We start from the raw sequence: 12,238 nt of genomic DNA, 5'->3' as shown, positions 1-12,238 counted from the left end.
GATGTCCTCGTTCCAGGACCCTGAGATCATGACCTGAGCCAAAAGCAGATGCTTAACTGACTGAGCCACCCAGGTGTCCCCAAGAGCCTGTAACACTTGATCCCTGGGTCATGAGTTCTAGCCCTACATTGGATATAGAGATTGCTAAAAAAAATAAATAACTTAAAAATTACATACATGGATCACATTCTCTTTCTACTTAGATATCGCTGGCTGAGTATTTCCTAACTGAAAATTACATTTTCTTAAAGTTATGGTTGAAATTGAGCATTTTTGGTATTGAGAATTATTATTAGTCTTAGATTACAGCTTGGCATCTAAATATTGGCATTCTAATATTAGATGTAAAGGTGAAACTAAAAGTTAAAAAAATTTAACAAAATGTTATTTTGAGGACTTACTTTTAGACTTTGTTGTTGGAACAAACCCATAACTATACTTTATGATTTCTTGATTCTTGGATTAGAGCTAGTTTGACAGTTAACATTAACCATTTTATTCATTGTCTCATTTATTTATTTAACAGTTTTCTGTTTGCTTGCTTCATATGTGCCAAATCTATCTTGGGGAATGCTTCTCCATAATTACAGGAGGGAACAAAAAATAATGTATGTGCATGTAAATGAGCGTATGGAGTGGGAGGTAGAACGAAATGAAGCAGTACCTGTCCAGGTTTTTGTTTTCTGTAAAGTAGTACGTTAAGGTCATCATAGTTCGCCGCTAGTGATGGTTCCTAGGAAAGATTCCTTGAATTGAATAAAACTAAAGTATTCTCCTTAGATGTGAATCCACATTTATTGAGTACTTAGTGGACAACAAAGTAGACACTGCGGAAGAATATAAACAAAAGGCTTTGGTGCACCTGAATAGCTCAGTGGGTTAAGTGTTCAACTCTTGATTTTGGCTCAGGTCATGATACCAGGGTCCTGGGATTGATCGCCGTGTCGAGCCCTATGCCAGAACTCTATTCAGCAGAAAGTCTGAGATTCTCTCCTTCTCCCGCTGCCCCTCCTTTGCTCTCTGTCTCTCAAATAAATAAATCTTAAAAAAATTAAAAAAGAGGCCTTGCCCTCAGGGCTTATATTTTTGTTAGGAAAATATGGCATAAACCAAAAAAAGTAAGTAACAAGATAAGGCAGCTATGACATACAATATTACAAATACAATATAATACAAATACAATAATAATACAATTCTACAGGAATTCAGAAAATGAAAAGAACACTAATGACTAGATTTTTTTTTAAATCCTTCTCCTTTGCTTATTATAATAGTGGCCAAGTGATCTTTTCAGAATAACCCCATTTTTAAATACCTTCTAGCACTGTAACTTACTCTCAGAACAGTCAGTGGTAACTTATTATGAGAACTGTATAGAAATTTAGCATAGATTCTTTAACTCAGCACAAGTAAGAATTTAATACAGTTCTTCTAGAACTGAGCTTTGAGTGCTTCAGTACAGGACAGTGTTTACAAATGGGAAGTTTAGGTTATGGTGGCATTACACAATTCAAATTATGTAGTTTCGTTTATTTGTTTGGTGTGAACTTCTTGTTGCAGCTGAGTTAACTAACACCTTTTCTTTCCATTAGTACCTCTTAATTCCCTCCTTTTCAGTCTTTAATATTTATTGTGTTGATGGTGGGAAGGAAAGGATTCTGGGGTGGGTGAGTGAAGTAGGTATCTTTAATAATAAGATCTATAGATTTTAAGTAGGAATGGGAGTGGGGTGAGAGAGAACGTTGTAAAGGATGAAAAGTTTTGAGAATATACTTCTGAGTGTTACAGAAACTGCCAGCAACATTATAAACCAAGCTGATAGAGATAAATCATCCCCACATGCATACACACTACAAACATATGGAAATGTAACACAAAACAAGAGCAAAACTGTAAATACATAGCTAAGCTCTAAAGAAGGAAAGAAGAGAAGGAAACCAGAAATGAGAGAAGTCAAATCAAAGCAGTAAGTGGGAGTTGGTGCTACTGTATAAAATAGCGCAGAGATCTTTTGGTCCTGGGATATATCTCCTAAGGGATCTAGGGCGGAGTTTTAGTGCATATATGGGGATAGGAGATATGTGGTCTTGGTTCTTTTCAAAATAGAGCTAGCACTAAAACCCAGGCATACGGCCTAGAACCTGAAACAAGAGTCTGTAATTGTGCAGAAATTTAAGTGACCAGTGATAATCTAAAAAAGAATATAAAGTAAGCTTGTGTAAAATTTTTAAAGAATTTTAAAAAGGGAGATGAGGCATGATGATGTAATAGGCCTGTTTAAAAAAGAAACCGTAAGACTTGAAAAAAGAAAAATCAACTTTCAGAAGCCTGCTTCCCCCTACCTCTCTGCCTGCCTCTCTGCCTACTTGTGATCTCGCTCTCTGTCAAATAAATAAATAAAATCTTTTAAAAAATAAAATATTTTATTTATTTATTTATTTATTATTTGACAGAGAGAGCACAAGAGGGGGAACGGCAGGCAGAAGGAGAAGCAGGCTCTCCCCATTGAGCAAGGAGTCCAGTGCAGGACTCAGTCCTGCACTGGACCTAGGACCTAGGACCCTGGGAGCATGACCTGAGCTGAAGGCAGATGCTTGGAGTCCCCAAGATCTTTTTTTAAAAAAGGAAAGAAAATCTAGCAACAAATGGTTAAGAACTAAATCTAAAATGTAATCTAAAAGTAAAAAGTTGAAAATACAAGATTGAAAAATACTAGGCTGACATAAAACACAACAAAAAGCTGTTAGGAAAATGCGATCAGGCAAAAATAGATTTATTTTATTTTATTTATTTGAGAGCAGGAGCAGAAGGAGATAGAGAATCTCAGGCAGGCTCCACACACAAAGTGGAGCCCAGCTTGGGGCTAAGTCTCACAACACTATATCATGACCTGAGCTGAAACCAAGAGTTGGACACTTAACCAACTGACTGAGCCATCCAGGCAGCCCTCAGGGAAAAATAGATTTTTAAGGCAAAGCATTATTAAGGATTAAAGAGAACCATTGCATAATGATGAAATAATTCACCAGGAGGAAGTAATAAAGTATACAAAGCAAAATTTTACATACTACAAATAAAAGACTACCTACAGATATAGTGAGAGATTTTTGCACGTTTTATTCAGAAGCTAATAAATCAGATCATCACTACCACCATCCCCAACAAAAGTAAACACATAAATTTTGTGAACAACACAGTTAACAGACTTGATCTTTTAGATGCGTTTAAACTTTAAAAAATAGAACGTAGATGTTTCATTCAAGCACACACGAAACAGAAATTAACCACATACTAAACTACAAAGGGATGATACCACAAATAGGCATATCGCATTGGGTACAGTACGGTTCATAGAAAACTTGCTTGGTTTTCCAAGTTTCATTTGAAAGTGGTGTTAGTAGAATAATATTTAAATGAAATAATAGCAAAAACATTTATTGAACACTCAAATGAGCCAGGCACACTGCTGAGTGTTTTGCATGTGTTACTCTGTTTAAATCCCTTCAGCAGCCCTGTGAATTACAAGATACTGTTGTCTTTAGTAGATGAGAGAAGTTAGGCTTAAAAATGTTAATTTGCCCAAGGTCTGCTACTGGGAAAAAAAACTCTCTTTTTTAATATTATACTGCTTTAAACCCCACCTTTTAAAAAACATCTTTGTTATTGTAAAATACAGCCAGGTAGAGAAATTCCTAATAAAACAGACAAAGAGGTTATCAAATCATTATGAAGGCATTGAATTATTTCTAAAGTTGGTATTTTAATACCAACAGGTCAAGGAATAGAACTTTGCTGGCCACTGCAATACCCTTTTGAGTGCCTGTTCCAATTATAATCCTTTTCTTTCCCCTACAAAAAAGCAGTTTTATGATTTTTTTTTTTGCTTTTTCTTTATTATTTTGATACCAGAGTGTATGTTCTTAAGCAGTATGCTTTAGATTTGCCTATTTCTTCCCCACTGTTTTTCCCATGCAGTTTATTTGTTGAAACTGTTAACAGTCTGACCATTTAGAGTTCCTTACAGGTTTGATCATTTTCAGATTAGGTATTTTGGCAAAACTTGGTGAGTGCTGTTGTGTTCTTTCATCAGGAGATCAGTTATGTCTGGTTGTTTTTCTTTTTGTGATATTAGGAGCTATTGATTTTCAGCGGTTAAATCCATTATTTCTTCATTTTATTAGTGAAATGTTTCTCTAGAGAAACTTTGTGTCAGCTAATACTTGATTACCTCATGGTTCAATTTATATAAGAGAGGAAGAATAAATGTTTACTTCCTGTTTTTTAAAAATTTTTTTAAGTGTCATTACTCATGGATTTAAATACATTTTTTTCAGTTCATTTATTCTTATGGATGCTCAAATTATCCCATCTTTGGCCAGTAGGAGCCTCTTCAAGTTAGCTTCCTGCCATCATGGAGTTTACATATTTTAGTAAATATATGTACTTATAAGCATATTTATGTAGCTTCAAAACACACACACTAAACACATTGTGCTGTATGTTTTGGATTTTCATACTTACTATATATTAGCAGCAGTTCCTTATCAGTCTGTATAGAACTGCTTTATATTTTGTCTATTTGTCTAGACAAATATAATTTTTTGTCAAAATATATTATGTCTATTTGTCTAGACCACATAATAGCCTATTGAGTTTATTTAATAGTTACTAATGAACATTTTGATTATTACCCTGCAATATTATAAACAGTACTGTAGTAAATATCCTGGTACGTAATACTTTGCCCACATGCGTGAATATAGTTACAGAATCAATTCCCAGAAATGGAAACACTAAGTAATAATGGCTCTTCCAAATTGCTGTCCTTAAAGCAATTAGAAACTTTTTTCCCCTCATATTATCCTTTGATGATATTAGAATGTGATCATACTTTTTGATCTTTGATAGCCTGCTACATAAAAAAATCTCATTGTAGTTTTTATTAGCATTTAAACTTGATTCTGAGTTGTCTTTTCTTATCCTTGGCCTAATTCTCTATTGAATTATTCATCTTTTCCACACCAATTTATAGGCATGCAGATATAATAAGGAAATTAGTCTTCTATGACATGTATTGCAAATATTTTTTCCTTATTATGTTGCTCCTTTAATTATGTTTACAGTGTTCATTTTCTAAGCAGAATTTTAAAACCTTTTTTATATTACTCAAATCTATTAGCTTTTTTTTTTTTTTTTTTTTTTTTTTTACTATTTATACTTAGAAGAAGAGTTAAAGTACAGTACAAGGAAGGTTTTTTTCCCTTAGATTGCCTTTCAGAATTGGCCAGTTTCTTATCCCAGCATGCCTTCTAATGCTTTAGTGTGTATTTTCTACAAAACAAAACTAAACTAAACTCTCCTAAATCACTGTACTACAGCTGTTAAAATCAGAAAATTAACATTGACACATTACTGCCTTCTAATCCTTTGACCCCCATTCAAGTTTCACTGATTGTCCGAAGAGCAACCTTTTAGCAAAAGGATCCAGTTCAGAACCATATTTTGCATTTAGTTGCTTTACCTTTTCTGTGTTCTTCATCCTGGAACAGTTCCTTAGACTCTGCTTGACTTTCAAGACTTTGACAGTTTTGAAGGTTAATAAAACAAATTAGAATAAATTTAAGTTTGTCTGAAGTTTCTTCAAATTAGATTTAGGTTATATATCTTTACATTTAGGTTATATAAGCCAGAAGTGATGCGGGCTTCCATTACTCTGTTTAATTATTTGACGAATCCCTCTACTGTATTCAACCAGTCTTCTAGTTCCACCATCCCTTCTTCTTTGTGATGTCCTTCTCTCCCTACTCTTGCTCTGACTCTCCATTTTAGGCCGCTCTCCCACCTACCCACACCCCACAAACTTCTCTTACTCTTCTTGAGCTCCAGCACTTTTTGCCACAGTTTGAGTCTACGCGCTGTCTGCATAGATAACCTTTTCGTCCTACTTGATGTCTGATACCCTGCACTGAGCTGTCCCTCTCTATGGACACTCTCCTCACCCTGCTTTGAATCTGACACCTCTTGCAAGACTACTGTTTCCACCCCCACTTGGACTGTAACCATTGTGGTAGGAAGTCTTCCATTCCTGTCGTCAAGTGAACATGCTCCTCACCTTTTTTTAAATGCCTTCCAAAATTTGTGTTACACGTCTTCTCCACTTTAACACTATAAAAAATAATTTTCATTTTCTTTTATTGATTTGACTTTTTTGTATTTAAATATATGTTCTGGGGTACCTGGGTGGCTCAGTCATTTGGGCGGCTAACTTTTGATTTCAGCAGCTGACTTTTGGTTTCAGCAGCTGGCTTTTGATTTCAGCTCAGGTCGTAATCTTGGGGTCCTAGGATCCAGCCCTGTCTTGGGCTCTGTACTCGGAGTCTGCTTCAGGATTCTCTCTCCCTCTGCCCCTCCCCTTGCTCACTCACTCACTCTCAAATAAATAAATAAATTTTTTAAAAAATAAATATATATGTATATATATGTTCTACTTTGAAATTTATTGTGAAGTAAGAAATGAAGTCCAGCATTTCTTTGAGATGTTTATCCAGTTGGCTGGTATTTTATTTATTTGACAGAGAGAGAGTACAAGCAGGGGAAGAAGGAAAGGGAGAAGCAGGCTCACCACTGAGTAGGGAGCTGAATAGAAAGCTGCAGGGCTTGATCCCAGGACCCTGGGATCATGACCTGAGCGGAAGGCAGCCGCTTACCGACTGAGCCATGGGTGCACCCCAGTTGGCTGGGATTATATATAAACGTTGTATCTAAGGGCACCTGGGTGATTCAGTTGGTTAAGCATCTACCTTCAGCTCAGGTCATGATCCCAGAGTCCTGGGATCAAGCCCCACATTGGGCTCCCTGCTGAGTAGGGAGCCAGCTTCTCCCTCTGCCTGCCACTCCTGCCCCCCCCCCCCGTGTCATTATCTCTTGTTATCTCTCCCCCTCTCTCAGGTTAAAAAAAAAAAGTTGTATCTACCTCCTCTCCTCCTAAAACATTTATGAAGTTTCTTTTTTTTTTTTTTTAAAGATTTTATTTATTTGACAGAGAGATCACAAGTAGGCAGAGAGGCAGTCAGAGAGAGAGGAGGAAGCAGGCTCCCCGCTGAGCAGAGAGCCCGATGCGGGCCTCGATCCCAGGACTCTGGGACCATGACCTGAGCCGAAGGCAGAGGCTTTAACCCACTGAGCCACCCAGGCACCCATTTATGAAGTTTCTTAAAAGCATATTGCATCTTAGAGTTTTTTGTTTTTTGTTTAAATGGGTGTCATTTTTCGTGTTGCTTTTGTTTATAACAGATGATGATGTACCTGCAGATATGGTTGCTGAAGAATCAGGTCCTGGTGCACAAAATAGTCCATACCAACTTCGTAGAAAAACTCTTTTGCCAAAAAGAACAGCGTGTCCTACAAAGAGCAGTATGGAGGTAAATTAAAAGTAACTGCTTTTCTTTTAGTAATGAGAGAATTGTTAGAAAGGGAAATGTCACCATTTTTAAAAAAATAATGCTTATGTATGGTAAAAATATTTGCTTAATTAGTTTTCATTTTGTTTTTGAAGGGTGCCTCAACTTCAACTACAGAAAACTTTGGTCATCGTGCAAAACGCGCAAGAGTATCCGGAAAATCACAAGATCTGTCAGGTATTTCCTTTGAGAACACTAAGGGTTGGATTAAATCTTCTTAATTTTGTTGGATACCAAAAAATTAAATATATTTTAGTGGTGCATTTGGAATTGAGAAGATGATATTATAGAATAAGCATGACAACCCTGACCTCTCACTCTTTTTTGACTTTATTGCTTAAAAGTACATTTTATTAACCAGTTTCTGAAATGGTACATAACAGCTAGAAGAAAGAATACTTAAGTTAGGACAGAAGAACGTTAATGTGTGTGTTATTTATCAAAGCAAAATGTTTATAAAATGATTGTCATCAAAAAATCTATTCATTAGATAAAATGAAAATTATGTTCTTTAAATAGTAAGAAACTTGTTGCTAGCACAACAAATAGATTGTTATATTCTGTTTGCTAATCTCTTTATAGCAGCACCCGCTGAACAGTATCTTCAGGAGAAACTACCAGATGAAGTGGTTCTAAAAATCTTCTCTTACTTGCTGGAACAGGATCTTTGTAGAGCAGCTTGTGTGTGTAAACGCTTCAGTGAGCTCGCTAATGATCCAATTTTGTGGTAAGTGAAATTTTATTTCTTACTATCTTGAGATATATTATTTGCCAACCCAAATGCTAAAAGATGGTAGGGAAGTTGAAATGCGAGTTGGTAGTTATAGTTGGAATAAAATCAGAACGCTTATAAATTCCAAGTTTCCTATTTATCACAATGTAGGTGGTTGATCCAAGCAGCATTTATAAAATAATAAATGAAGTATTTTCTGTGCACCTTATCAGTTGACTAGCAACTGAGTGGTGGGAAATGTTTTTCATTTAAATTTAAGCTTTTTAGAAACAGAACTATGTCTAATTTAAAACAGGTAATTCAATCTGATAGTTTACTGTGAAAGTAGATTTTGATACATCACTTCTGGAAAATAGCTTGACAGTTGTATTCATGAACCTTAAAATATGCATGCCCTTTGACCCACATTACTCCACTTCTGGAAATTTTTTTGCCTTACATACAAATTTTTTATAATAGCATGGTTATTAGTGGGGGGAAATTAGAAATAATCTAAATGTCCAGCAATAAGGGAATGTACTAACAATGTAATTTCTACTTGAAGGGTGGTAATAAAGGCATTTAACAATAATTTTTACAGAGTTGTTAGTAACATGGGAAAATGCTGTGTTCTAAAAAAGTTTTTGAAAAGAGCAGAATACAACATTTTAGATGTTACATAATCACAACTCTAATAAATGAAACTATCTATAGATAACAAGACTGGAAGGAAACACTGTTTTGTACAGGAAGTGATAATAGTTCCTATGACTACATTTCTGAGATTTAATGGTTTTTGATAATAGGATGTAAATGAACTGAAGATACATGAAGAGTTGGGGGCCTGGGTGGCTCAGTTGGTTAAGCAGCTGCCTTCAGCTCAGGTCATGATCCCGGAGTCCCGGGATTGAGTTATGTATCAGGCTCCCAGCTCCTCGGAGAGTCTGCTTCTCCTCCCTCTGACCTTTTCCCCTCTCATGCTCTCACTGTCTCTCTCAAATAAATAAATAAAATCTTTAAAAATATATATATATGAAGAGTTCAGAGTATTCTATCGAAAGCTGTCCTTTTAATAATAACTGTGTATGAGCCTTTCACAGTATGGGTGGCCTTTTTCCCCCCTAAATAAATTTTGAAGAATTGACACTTTATTTTGGGAATGGACTATTTTTTATTATATGTAGTTACATTGTTTTTAGCAAAAAACTATTTTACAGTTAAAATTTTGGCTTTTTAGATTCTTAAATGTTTTTGAAGCATCAGATAATTTTTTTAGTTGTTTAAAGTACTTTTTATGAAGAAATCTTTCATTCCTTTCCTCCTACAGGAAACGATTATACATGGAAGTTTTTGAATATACTCGCCCTATGATGCATCCTGAACCTGGCAAATTCTACCAGATTAATCCAGAAGAATATGAACACCCAAATCCCTGGAAAGAGAGTTTCCAGCAGTTGGTATGAAGTATAAATAGAAAATACTGATTTATATTCATAAATAAAAGTTTCTTTAAAAAAAAATTAATTTAAACTCAAGAATAGGTTTCAGGCCAGTGAAAATACTTACCAGTCAACAAAATGTTCAACAATTCTTTCACTACTAATGTATTTATTAATAATTTAAGCAGTGGCAGTAAGCATCAGTAGCCTGAGAGCAGTTACACTTTTTATGGGTCTGTTTGAACCTTTTCTTAAATTATTAGTGTTCAGTAGTTGTTTTAATTTTTATATGGTCCTTTATGAGTAGTTCTCAACTGGGGGTGATTTTGCTCCACAGGGGACATTTGGCAATGTCTGGAGACATTTTTGGTTGTCACAACTGGAGAAGAGGATTCTACTGGTATCTAGTGGGTAGAGGCCAGGGATGCTGCTAAACATCTTACAGTGATGCACAGAACAGCCCCCAACAAAGAATTACTGTCCCAAAATATCAGTAGTGCTGAGATTAACAAACTTTATCCTTTCTTACTGGATATTAAAGTCATAAGCTGTTTCAGATTTTAAATTGCACTATGCAACAGAAAATTAGAATAATTGATAATTGTTTTCAATATTTAATTAAAAATATACAGTATTAATTTAGAATATGTTTACATTAGTAGTCAATGTTTGTTTCTGGTTTTTTTGTTTTGTTTTTTGTTGTTTTGTGTTTTTTTTTGACATTTTAGTATAAAGGTGCACATGTAAAGCCAGGATTTGCTGAACATTTCTACAGTAATCCTGCAAGATATAAAGGAAGAGAAAATATGTTGGTATGTTTGATTTGTATTTTTATAAGACTTAAAATGGTAATCTTTCAGTTCTGTACTGACACTTTTATTTTTTTCTAGTATTATGATACAATTGAAGATGCCCTTGGTGGGGTACAAGAAGCTCATTTTGATGGACTTATCTTTGTTCATTCTGGAATATACACTGATGAATGGATATATATTGAATCTCCAATCACCATGATTGGTGCAGGTATACTGAAATGCATTGTCATTAAAATTTTAATGTATTTTTTACATAATGGGTTTTTAAAATGGACTTAAAATCCAGGTGAACATTGATAATAGCTTTATGGTTAAAAAAGAGTAGGAATATTACCTCTTGCAGTGAAAACATGAGGGTTCAAAAAAAAAGGTGAGGGTTCAGAAATTACAGATGTATCTTATTTTTTTTTTCTTTTTGTTTTGAGAGAGAGAGAGAGAGAGATGGTTGGGGGGGTAGAGGGAGAGAGAGAGAATCTGAAGTAGGGGCTCGATCTCACAACCCTAAGATCATGACCTGAGCCAAAATCAAGAGTTGGACGCCTGACTGAAGCACCCAGATGCCTCAGTTTCTTTTTGTTTTTTTTTTTAAGATGTGGATCTTGATGTCTGTAGTTTGTCCAATGCCTTAGTTATTCAGTAAGGAAAGAAAGTTACTTGTTTTATCTGTCATTTGAAAATAAATATGGTTACTGTTTCTATTGCTGTTTTTAATGAAACAGATGTCCTTGGTAAATTTTTTCATAGTGGCTCAAAGCTATTTTTTTTTTTTTTTAAGATTTTATTTATTTACTTGACAGAGATCATAAGTAGGCAGAGAGGCAGGCAGAGAGAGGGGGGGGAAGCAGGCTCTGCGCCGAGCAGAGAGCCTGATGCGGGGCTCGATCCCAGGACCCTGAGATCATGACCTGAGCCAAAGGCAGAGGCCCAACCCACTGAGCCACCCAGGCACCCCTCAAAGCTATTTTTATAGTCAAGTTTCTAAGAATAAATGTAATGAAATAGTTGTTGAGCACTGATCAGTCATTTCAAGATTTGTATTGATTTTTTTAAGGACACAGTACATGGACCATTTTAAGATAGCTAGTAATTATTATTTGCTATTAAAAGTTGCATTTACTGCCCTTTCTGCTTCCCTCCCCCATTTCCACCACAGAGAAAAGGGAAAGAGGGTATAGAAAATCTTGCTTAGTGATTTGTAGTATCAAATTTCCAAATCAATTATCAGATTTCCAAATCAAGGCCAGTATTGAAAATAAGTTTAAATTAGATATTTCTCTCTTTCTCTACCCACTCATCATCTTTTTCTGGTGCTGCTGGAAGTGATTTTGTTTCCATAAGAAACCATTTTTTATTATGCCATTGTATTTGATAAAAAATACTATTAGAAGTTTAAACATTATTAGAAGTTGTTGGGGCGCCTGGGTGGCTCAGTGGGTTAAGCCTCTGCCTTTGGCTCGGGTCATGATCCCAGATGGAGCGGGTCGTGATCCCAGATCGAGCCCCGCATCAGGCTCTCTGCTCAGCGGGGATCCTGCTTCCCCCCTCTCTCTCTGCCTGCTGCTCTGCCTACTTGTGCTCCCTGTCTCTCTGTTAAATAAATAAATAAAATCTTAAAAAATATATATTGTTGGGGCGCCTGGGTGGCTCAGTGGGTTAAGCCGCTGCCTTCGGCTCAGGTCATGATCTCAGAGTCCTGGGATCGAGCCCCACATTGGGCTCTCTGCTCAGCGGGGAGCCTGCTTCCTCCTCTCTCTCTGTCTGCCTCTCTGCCTGCTTGTGATCTCTCTGTCAAATAAATAAATAAAATCTTTA

The 12,238-nt window shown here is 35.8% G+C and overlaps 1 protein-coding gene across 2 annotated transcripts in view; it reads left to right on the top strand.

Moving 5' to 3' along the window:
* The window catches only part of LOC111148107 (F-box protein 11), an 88,385-nt gene that overhangs the window by 53,156 nt on the left and 22,991 nt on the right, over positions 1 to 12,238 (top strand). Inside the window, exons 2-7 of one of the 2 annotated variants that reach the window (XM_022504516.1) lie at positions 7,294 to 7,421; positions 7,556 to 7,637; positions 8,043 to 8,187; positions 9,500 to 9,629; positions 10,340 to 10,423; positions 10,502 to 10,634. In XM_022504516.1, the coding sequence (XP_022360224.1) occupies positions 7,314 to 7,421; positions 7,556 to 7,637; positions 8,043 to 8,187; positions 9,500 to 9,629; positions 10,340 to 10,423; positions 10,502 to 10,634 (682 nt within the window). In that variant the 5' untranslated portion in view covers positions 7,294 to 7,313. The remainder of the gene's footprint in view (positions 1 to 7,293; positions 7,422 to 7,555; positions 7,638 to 8,042; positions 8,188 to 9,499; positions 9,630 to 10,339; positions 10,424 to 10,501; positions 10,635 to 12,238) is intronic. The other variant, XM_022504515.1, reaches the window with a different exon arrangement.

Source organism: Enhydra lutris, unplaced genomic scaffold, assembly GCF_002288905.1.
Source record: "Enhydra lutris kenyoni isolate GAN:26980312 unplaced genomic scaffold, ASM228890v2 scaffoldscaffold18, whole genome shotgun sequence".
NCBI classification, from domain to species: Eukaryota; Metazoa; Chordata; class Mammalia; order Carnivora; family Mustelidae; genus Enhydra; species Enhydra lutris.
The sequence above is the reverse complement of the archived record's forward strand: the minus strand, read 5'-3'. Positions and strand labels throughout refer to the sequence as shown.